Below are 10,310 nucleotides of genomic sequence, written 5' to 3' on the forward strand. Positions count from 1 at the left end.
TAATGTTTAAACACTGGTTTTTACCAGCTTAACTTACAACAGCCTGAACTGCAAAACTGTATGCTGCAACCTTACAGTCTCAATATGAATTTATACATTCAAGTAAATCATGTCAAACGTGTTTATTTTCTTTTCTTTTATATTTTTTAAACTTTTAAAAAAATAACTAAGGAATTCAGTTTAAAAAAAGCTATCTATCATCAGCACATTTCCAATATGCAATACCAGATTTGTATTAAATATTCTACAACAAAATACTCATTCAACTGTCAACTGTTTCCACAGCTTTCAATCAAAACTAAACTCTTTAAGACACATAGTTACTCTCAGTTCTGATGCGTACATCACTCTCAGGATGAAGTGTTGTCAGACTATAGGTTAAAAGTTTGATGTCCAAAATGCCTGAAATCACTGAACTGTTGCTTGATGTGAGGAACAATAATCATCCCACTTGCCTGAGCAGAGTAGCAGCTGCCCCTGGGAATGAATTTCCATGATGTCACCCTCCTAAGTGATTCACAGAGGGAAAGCGGCAGCACAAGAGTGTCTTGCACATGATAAACATACATTATGGATGCATGTCACAGTATGTTCTAACACATATACACTTATAATGCCTGTAAGTATGTATGTATGTGTGACATAACAGATGTGCAAAATGCCATAATTTCATAATCGTTGACTAGAAATACTGCCTCATGGTTGTGTGCCTCCATGCATCAGTCAAGTCACAGCTTACATCTATGTCTGTCAGACTCATATAATGCAGAGAAGACTTTAAAGGTATTTAGTAAAAGTGTATTTCTTGACAAAAGGGATGTTAGCACTATTTTGACATGTATGATTCCAGTGAATAATTTCCAATAAGAGACACACAGTCTTCATTTAGAGATATTTACAAAGGTGCACTGGGGCCTGATGGAGAACTTCTTCACTGAGAATGAACAGAAGCTCCATATCATCTAAATCAACAATCTTGTAGTGGACTTTAGATGTATGTCTATATGTGTGAATCCAGTGAGAGAAACAAAAAAAATCAGAGGCAGATTCCCTTAGTGTGTTCACATGCTCGTCCAGTTGAGCTGATTCGGATAGAAAACAAAGAACCTACAAATCAAACAAACCCCTTTCAACTCGGTAGCACAGAAGATCTATTCAAACACCCAAGATTAGTGTCACCTTTTCAGTATCTGACCGAATGTGAAATATGGTCACAATTTGCGCTTCTGTTCCTGAGTTATGGTGTTGAATAACGGACAGAAAAAACTTTGGTGTCACAGTGAAGCTGATCTTTGACCTTCTGGATATAAAATGTTTTCCTATTAGACATTTGTGTGTGGCTCACAGCACTGAGGCAGAAACTGAGAATGACCTCAGCAGCTAAATGCAGCTTCTCTTGGTCCTCACATGTCACACACACACACCACCCGAACACACAATATTAGGATCCAAATCACTGATAAATCTTCATTAACGTATTGAGTCTTTCTTCACTTCATGATGAATCTGCTGCAACTTGCAAATGTTTGACATCATTGCTTGATGAACAACATTGACAATAAACTGATTATCCATTCATCCTTCTGTCGATTTTTAATCAAATAGAGGCGCTTCAGCCATTGAACACAATTGTCAAAATTTGTTTTTTTTTCTTTGGGGCAGTTAGTGTGATCGTGCATCTCAGACTTGCCCTTTTTTTCTGTGATGTTGGGCTTTCAATGCGTTCTTCAGCTCAGTCTGCAGGGCTATTGTGACCGTCTGCCTGTTGTAGTTCAGAACATCCACCAGGTGGTGCTCTATCAGCACCTCCTTGGCTGTGGAAGGATCGGCGACCCTGCCCTTGAGGGATACCTTGATTCTCGCTCTGGACTTTCCTATTTTTCTTGCTCTGCTGTGTACACGCTGTGCACAAAATCAGCAGGAAAATTAGAAGGAAATAAAAGGATTTTTTTTTTTTTACATTAAACAGTAAACACTCTACAAGTCCACACTGGTGTAAGGCGGTGGGTTTTAACAAACACAACTTGTACATAATGTTGTGGTAAAGGAAGACACACCTTTGGGTTGGGCAAGTGATTGTTATAATGTTCTATTGGCAGCTCTGTCAAGTACAACGAGCTAACAGAAGTTTGCTGAAGTCTGTAGAGAAGTCTTTTCCAAGGCGTAAAGTGAAAACAGTAGTGACTTAAAATGTGTCCCAGAGTAAACGAAACCTCACAGATGTAATGTTTGTGACAGAGGATCTTCCCTCTAGCAGGCAGACACAAGAGCAAACTGTCTTATGTGAGGTATTTCTTTTAGCTAAGGGTGCAATATGTACCTTTAATACATATACTCTACCTCACTGTTAATATAGTTAGCCTACTGCCTATCGCTGTACACACCATATTGTCCATTGCACTAGTGATTTATAGTTAATTTAACATCTGTAAATATCATTTGTAAATTGTGTTATAGTTTCCGCCTACACTGGATGCACATTTAAGCACATATCCATCTGTATAGTATGTTCATAGTACTTAGAACCTCTGTATATTATGACACCTACCTGTGTATCATGTTTATAGTATATCTGTAGCATAGACACCTGCACATACCCTGTACATACTGTCAATTATTGTATATCTGGCACTTACTGCTTATTGCACTTCTGGTTAGATGCCAAACTGCGTTTCGTTGCACTGTACTTGTACATGTGTAATGACAATAAAGTTGAATCTAATCTAATCTAATCTAATGAATGAACAACCTATTGGTGATTTATGATGACTTGTGGTTTTGCTTGTCCCATAACCGCATTTAACTGCACTGCCCTACATTATATCATAATGACAAAGACAAAGTGTTCAACTAAAGGTTCAAGGAGCCATATTTGCAGGTACACAAAATTGCTCCTCAGAGTTACGTTGCCCAGTTTGGCTTTTTTTTTTAAACACATAAGACAAAACAGCAATGCTGATCACACCAGTGATGAAAACATGACGAAAATTATGAAATGTTTTATTCTCTAACGCATGAATAACGTGTGATTAGATGCTGGAAACACCATGGGCAAAGTTAAGCAGAACAAATGTTAATTATTTCTAGTATAAGACACAATGGAAAACACAACATAAAGCCTTTCTCCACCCCAAATTCCACACAAAAACTCTACACCACTTGCACATATTGGTTGCATGTGAACATAGTTCACAGGGGACAGCGGAAATGTTGTGACAATCATTTCACTGCCCAAGCCCAGATTGTCAGTGTTTAGCGGTTTCCCTCCATGTGCTGACAAAGTTTTTTGTTATCGTGTTCTCTGTGTGTTCTTCTCTTCTTTTTCTTTTTCCGTTGTTGTTTGGTTTTATAGCTGTGATTCAAATTGCATGTTTTTTGTGATCCATTAAAGTTTTTATGAGAAGCTTCGGGCCAGGGCTGATTCTCTCATAAATATACACAGGTGGTTGAAATTACAACTTCTTCAACTCATTTAATACAGGATTAACTGTCCCGGTCCTCTGACCCACTTCAAATTGAAAACACCTAATACTTATCCCGGTCCCCGCTGCTGTCTACCTTTGAAGGACGAGCAGTGAAGGCCTCGCAAGCCCAGTTCCTGATAGTCCAGATGTGCTGGCAGGTTCTGGAAGAGGGTGGAGGGGCCTGTGACAGGAACAACACTGGGGGCGCATACCAACACGTTAGCACATGTGAAGTCGAGGAAGACTAATCCAAATCAGATGCACAAATCCCCTCAACCGTGAAAACACTAAGGACAAACAAGTTCTACTCTGAGCTCGTCATCCTCCTCACTCTGACCGTGAGCCCAACCAACATGCCGGAGAAACTCATTTGGATTGGTTGCATCGTGATTTCACTCCTGTGGTTATTACACAAACAAGATGACCATCAGTAAGGGTTGGAACGTTGCCCATCCAAATCAAATGGTTCAGGCCGACCTGCTGTATGGAGATAAGAAAGAAACCTGGATGTGAAATTCTCTCTCTAGCTCTCTCTTTTCTTTTGTTTGGAACACAACCATTGCTGTTACTTTTCATGTGAATGGCTGAGTCAAACATCATGAGTGTGTGAGTGTCTTTGTGTTGAGTATCTCTAGCTTTTGACTTCTGCAGTGGTTGGACAGCATGTTTTATGAACTATTTCTGTTCAAAACTGATTTTTGAACTCTTGGACTTTGAGCTGTGACTCACTACTACAATCCGAAGGGATTACCATGATGGCCTTGAGTTCAGGATGTGGTGACCTTCATCCCTGCTGTTTATACACTCAGCTGCAAAACTGTCCCGGCGCACAATGGAAGTCACAGTCTGATGCAGCCAGATGAACCATGTCCTCCACAAAAAGCAGTGAATCAATCCTAAAACTCCCACAACTCGGCTTCTGCTGTCGATTATAATCACAAACCGAAGTGAGATAAAATCAACAAAGGATATTGGCATGTGGGTGAGCTCTGCTGCCATATTGGGGTAGTGCAACACACAGGAACTGAGGAGAGTGACAAGCTGGATGCTGAGCTCCCCAAACAGGCCACGGTCCATCGCTTCAGACGGGACATTCAGTGGCAACCGGTCCCCAAGGACAGAATGTCCTCCCTGACACCAACATCCTTTCTTCACACACTCTGGAGGCCTTTAGACCCAAGAGGAGAGTGTTCATTTTCTGTGAACAACATATCTGTGTATTCCCCAGTATTTTCACAATGCTTTTGTTGCATTAATAGGTTTTGGTTACACAAACTATTGGGTTTGACTGAAAATAAGAACCACACTAACAGCTACGCCTTTAATAAAACTGAAAACAACCGTACTGACTGTGTACTTGTGGTGACATCCAGTGTCAGTGTCGGTTGATTTGCTCATGCCACTTCGCTCTTGGTCTTCACCCTGCAAGAATATGAATATAACCTGAGCACTTCATAAAACAGACTCAGTGGAGTAAAACAAGAGCAATGAGCCACTGTGGTTATGTTTGTTATTGAGTTGTAACTTCTAAAGCCACAAACATAACAAGACATCTACTGACTTACAGTCTTCGTGTGCGCAATCAGTTTTTATTGACTACACTATTCTAATTCTGATCAGTTCTGCATGCTGCAGAGTGAATGAACGACTCTTTGCAGAATACATTGAGCGCGTCAAATTTATAAACAAGAAAGTAAAGCAAAGTAAGTAAAGTAATGGCAATAAGTAAGTAAATTCTGATCTGTGAAAAAGAAGGGCAGTCACATTTTCTGTTCTAAAACAAAGCCGTGGGTGGGAGGGAAACGGATCCTACCCCTGCACTGAATGCCCGTAGGAACGCTTCAATATGAGCACAACACTCTGGACTGAAAAGTGCGGAAAAAATATCAATGCTCAACTTCATTTTAATGTGTTTTGGGTTTAGTGTAGCATTAGTTACTGACATTTACGTCACTTTGCTTCAGTGAAGTGATCCCACACAGATATTCACTGGATATTCCAACCAGTGGTAGACTCACGGTGTTTGACTGTCATGAAAACAAAAATGGCACCAGCTGTATGTTGTGGGGCAAATCCCTGTCAATCACTTGTTCTTGCTTCATATTTTCATATTTAATACATTAATATTATATTTTTGATTCCTCCAATATGTTATAATTTGAAAAAATAAGAGCACTGACTCTGTGTCTTATTGTTAGTGTGTCATTGTTGAATGTAAGCTTGTCTTCATGTCTTCAATCTACGCAAAATGTAAAATCGTCGAGGACACGATGTTAACTAAAAAGTCCATCTCCAAGCTGCTGTCAACCACATCTCACAGTATTACTGAACGTATGCAGTTTAGTTTACAGTTATTACAGTTTTGGCATGTCCATATAATGATCCCCACAAATACAATCTTCATAAATAACATAATTTATTGATGTTGTTTTTATTCATATATTTTCAATAACAATGCAGTGCAAAACAGTAACAAAATATAAACAAAATGTTTCTCTATTTTGTCTGTCTAGATTTCACAATTGTTATTAGTGTAAACACGTATGAGGCTTTCCGTTCAACAGGAGTCACTTTCCCTCTTTCTCACACCACTCCTTGTATGATCCCTTATAATTACGTGCACTGGAATAGAAGACAGAGGGACAGGTTTTAGAAAAACACGACAAGGCGACACACACGGACAGCCAAAGCTTCAGTGAGGTTCTTCTGTATGGGTATGAGATAAATCTTAAAACAATGAAGGCTATGTATTTAGGAGACTAGGACTGTCTGTCTGTTCTGTTGGTGTGTGTGTGTGAATGGTAACCAGTAACAACTTATTTACTTCACGTATCCAAGTTGGTAGGCCTTCTCTATGGCCATCACTGCTCTCCTGCCCGATTGGCAGTGAAACACAAGCTCTGGCGCATCCAGCGGTGGCTTGGTTACTCCGTACTTGGCCTTGAATGCTTCTGGCTCCATTGCAAAAGCAGCCTCTACTGTATCGACTGAACAAAAGGGAGGCGGAAGGCAGAAAAACGTTTTAAGGTTAAATTCACAGAGTTTCATAAACACTGGCATCTAAAACATTCAGAACCAGAAAAACTGCCATTACAGTACCGTGATGTTCAACCACCATTGAACAATTTGACATACAGATAACAACCTTATTATTGTATTTTCCCCCTCATTATAAATGCATTTAAAAGAAGCTCACGTGGGATGTTAACAGATCCTGGAATGCGTCCTTTATCCACTTCGTCTTTGTTGCGGACATCAATCAAAAGCAGATTTGGACTCTTTCCAAGAAGTGCTTTCAGATCCTCATAAGAGATTTCCTTAGTGACTGGCAATGAGAAGGGGCAGACATTAAAACCTTTGCACGGTCTGATAAGTCTTAGCTGAACGCTCATATAAAATTGCCCAATTCACGTCACCAAATGATAAGGGTATTGGGTATCACTCATAAAATGACACAATCCACATTAGAGCAATTATTTTTTTTTTGGCCAGTGTCATTATAAAACTCACTAAAGCAAGTTATATTCACTCAGGCTGCTGACTCTCACATGTTGCCACAGCAACAGTCTCATGTTATCTTAAATAAAAAGTTCCACACTGAAGTATACAGATTTTGATTTTTTGTTTTTTGGGGGGGGATAAAGAAAGCACTGGTATCGGATTAGCACCTGAATTTAGGTATCTGCATCAAGAGAGCAAACCGGACCGGAAACTCCTCCACCTTCAGTTTACATTCCTCAGATGATTGTCCTATCATGCTGGCACTTTTGTTTGTTATTTTTTTTAATCATGCGGTATGCTTGTGTGTCTGAAAATTACAGTAGGAGTAAAGGTACCATGTTACCACTCGCCTTTGATGTAACAGGTTACTCTATGGAAACAATTATCATGTTTTGCTTCGCTTAAGGGTGAAATTATGAAGCTGGTTTGTTTTATGTTGCTCGGGTAACCTAATGGCAATCCCGGGGGATACGAGAGGCTTCTGGGTTTGACCTTATCCAGACCTCTATTATCTGCTGAGTCATTCTACAAGAGGAAAAACAACTGAATATTCTCTCATAATTAATTATTTCCCATAATATTTAGTTATATGATAAATCTATGCGCGAGAAAGTTTTATCGACGTATATAAGGGAAATAAGGGATACACCTTTAGGACAGTTCATCAGAGACAATATAATATAATATAATATTGAGTTATTGTGATGTGCCACAGTAGCGAAAGCCACATGCTGTTGTTTGTGACCTACGGACAAGTGTTTTGCGATTTTGCGTAAACTAAAGTTTCTCAACCAAGCATTAGGGATATTTCAAGTCATTCATGAGATTAAGGTGGCAGTAAGTGAAATGGCGTCTGTCTCAGTAAGTGAAGTGAAAGAAGACTCACCTTGGTTTGCCATCCTGGTTGTATGAAGCAGTTATGAATGGTAGTACACCTTCCTGAAATAAAATAGTTTACCGGCTGTCATTGTCTTAGAAGCCGGCAGGAAGGCGGGGCTTCACCTGGAAGGCCTAGCCAATTAAATTAACTTTGCGCCGCAGCGTTTTGTTTTGTTTTTTTTCTCGAGACTTTCAAAATAAAAGTCGGTGTTGACATTAGGTATTTTAAAGCTGTTGTTGCGAACTGTGATGGTCTCACTCCCTTCTAAAACATATTATGCTGATTTTCTTCATTAATAAATATTTCCTATGAAAGCAAAAATTTAACCAAGACATTTCACACAATTTCTTTTTTAATTAAAATAAGCCTTGGATTATTACAAAAGTTTCAGTCAGTATATTCTAGAACTCAGTAATATTTACAATTAAATTCATCCATGATTAAATGAAAAAAAACCCACTACAATAAACCTACAAAGGTTAATTTGCCAGCAAATAAACCTGTAGTTATGATGACAAATGAGCCATTTGTTAGTGTTATTTTATGAACGCCCCCCCCCCACTATGTTGACATACTCCTTTAAACAGGACTGTAAACATACACCACAGAAATATTAAGCTTTCGTTTATGATCGTCACCGTGCCTCCATTGCAGGGGCCCTGCTCAGTGTAACTGGGTTGGATTGTCTGTCTATGCTGAACCAGTCTCTATCACAGAGTTCCCTCTGTGCTGTAAGATGGATTCCCAAGTCCATCGGTGGAGTCCCTCTTTGCCTTTTGACAAATCTTACACCTCCAGAGGATCACAGCTGATATGATGAGAATTAAAATTAGGGCGACTCCTCCTCCTATGACCCCGACCAATAGTTTATGGTCAGAAGAGTCAGGAGGGTCATACCGTTTACAGGAGAAGTCTGAGGGGATGCTGTGTCCTGCGTTGTTCACCGCTTCCACACACACCTTAGTCCCAGCTTCCAAAGAGCCGACTAAACCTCTTCGTGAAGCTGCCTGAAACTCCAAGGCTTCACCTTCACTTCCCTGAATCACCACTCTGTAAGTGGATACCACAGAAGATGGAGCGCACCACTGAACCTCTACCTTCCCTCTGTCTTCCCCTTCAGTGATTGGCATCAGCACATTGATGCGTGGTGCATGAGGAGCCACATCGCTCCCACTGATCCCAGGACAGAGGCACCCAGTCCTTGCTGAAAGTTGTGCACAGGGTTCCTGATTCTCCAGGCAGGGGTTGTATTTGCAGAGCTGCGGTTCCCGTTGGAGAAAGGGAGTTCTCATGGAGGACACCACTTTAGGAGGAGAGCTGTGGCTGTCGAAGTCATCATCGTCATCATCGTAGTCGGCTTCTGAGCCCAAGCCAGTTATGAATATGATCCGTGGACGAGTGACAGCAGGGGCAATGGAGGCAGCGTCAGCGAAGAGATAGGAGTGGAAGACAGGCGAGACGCTCAGAAAAAGGAGAAGCACTGCCAGGTTCCTGCTGAGTGACGTCATGTCTGTGGACAGAAATGACAAATGATGAGAAAAAATAATATGGCCACAAATAGCTCAATAACAGCTGACTGTGTCTACCCATTCAGTCTGAAGTAGGAAATACATCTTCATGGGTCATTTTTTTTTCTCTGTTGGTTTTGTATATTTAAATTATACCTAGAAGTCAGTTACCAGATGGAATTTAAAGTGTGAATGAAGTGGAATAATGGAACTCAAATCAAGAAGTTGGAGTCATTACAGTCACTATGTTGAAATACAGAAACCAAAACACAGAATTTGGTTACGTTACTATAGACCTAAGCAACAAACACGAGACAAGAAAGGTTTGCTAAGAATATTAAGACACAAAAAAAGTTTCTTTGGCTTGTTCACCAGAATCCCATTTTATCAAAGTTTGTGGCTCGGAAATGGCTCTCAGTGTAATCAAACTTTTGCAATGTCCATCCTGTAAACAGCTTTAGATAAATAAATGAGTCCGGGAAGGGAAAAAACAGAAATACAACTATTGGGGTGACCCCATCAGCACTTCCATTTTCATCTGGCAACAAGCCAGGTGAGTTCTGTGGGAACCCAAAATCTGAATCAAAGCACAACCAGATCTTCTCTTTACACTGTGGTTAATTTTAAAATAATCTGAATTCCCTGAAGATGTTTTCACATGCCGATTACATCTTTAAACAGACATGTAAAACCGTTCCAGTGTTTTGTATTTGGTCAGCACATGTCACCATGTTGATCAAAGTGAATTAAAAGCAAAGCGTGCAAATGGTTTACTGTACCTGTTTTTTGGCGATGGATGTTTCAAGTCTTTATTCTCTCTTTTTCCGTCGCTCTCACTCTGTCTGCTATTCACCGTGTACTAGCTGGCGTCTTCTGTTCTCACCGCCTTAAGTTTGTTTCACTCAGACTCACTCCTCCTCCTGAACACCCCCTCTTTTTCTCCCTTCAGTGCCTCTC

At 40.2% G+C, this 10,310-nt stretch overlaps 3 protein-coding genes across 4 annotated transcripts; all 3 read right to left on the bottom strand.

The window, feature by feature from the left end:
* Positions 1 to 371: 371 nt before the first annotated feature.
* On the bottom strand, positions 372 to 5,498 carry zgc:195212 (DUF4554 domain-containing protein). The gene is given in 8 exon segments (XM_046407038.1): positions 372 to 551; positions 1,346 to 1,402; positions 1,687 to 1,814; positions 3,559 to 3,682; positions 4,437 to 4,632; positions 4,815 to 4,886; positions 5,278 to 5,329; positions 5,483 to 5,498. Coding segments are annotated over 8 exon segments (825 nt in total).
* Positions 5,499 to 5,858: 360 nt separating this feature from the next.
* tstd1 (thiosulfate sulfurtransferase like domain containing 1) lies at positions 5,859 to 8,052 on the bottom strand. The gene is made up of 4 exons (XM_046405431.1): positions 7,852 to 8,052; positions 6,661 to 6,789; positions 6,289 to 6,451; positions 5,859 to 6,086 (listed from the first exon to the last, which is right to left on the bottom strand). Exons 1-4 carry the CDS (start codon positions 7,862 to 7,864, stop codon positions 6,032 to 6,034), a joined length of 360 nt encoding a protein of 119 aa, XP_046261387.1. The 5' UTR covers positions 7,865 to 8,052; the 3' UTR covers positions 5,859 to 6,031.
* A 124-nt stretch (positions 8,053 to 8,176) lies between these two features.
* On the bottom strand, positions 8,177 to 10,310 carry si:ch1073-303k11.2 (leucine-rich repeat neuronal protein 4). Of its 2 annotated transcripts, none has more exons than XM_046405430.1 (2): positions 10,136 to 10,310; positions 8,177 to 9,359 (listed from the first exon to the last, which is right to left on the bottom strand). In XM_046405430.1, the coding sequence occupies exon 2, from the start codon at positions 9,351 to 9,353 to the stop codon at positions 8,556 to 8,558; it is 798 nt and encodes a 265-aa protein (XP_046261386.1). In that variant the 5' UTR covers positions 9,354 to 9,359; positions 10,136 to 10,310; the 3' UTR covers positions 8,177 to 8,555. The 2 variants fall into 2 exon arrangements, with proteins under 2 accessions (XP_046261386.1, XP_046261385.1); XM_046405429.1 differs by having other exon boundaries at positions 8,177 to 9,355; positions 10,133 to 10,310.

Source organism: Scatophagus argus, chromosome 12 (assembly GCF_020382885.2).
Source record: "Scatophagus argus isolate fScaArg1 chromosome 12, fScaArg1.pri, whole genome shotgun sequence".
Taxonomy (NCBI): domain Eukaryota; kingdom Metazoa; phylum Chordata; class Actinopteri; family Scatophagidae; genus Scatophagus; species Scatophagus argus.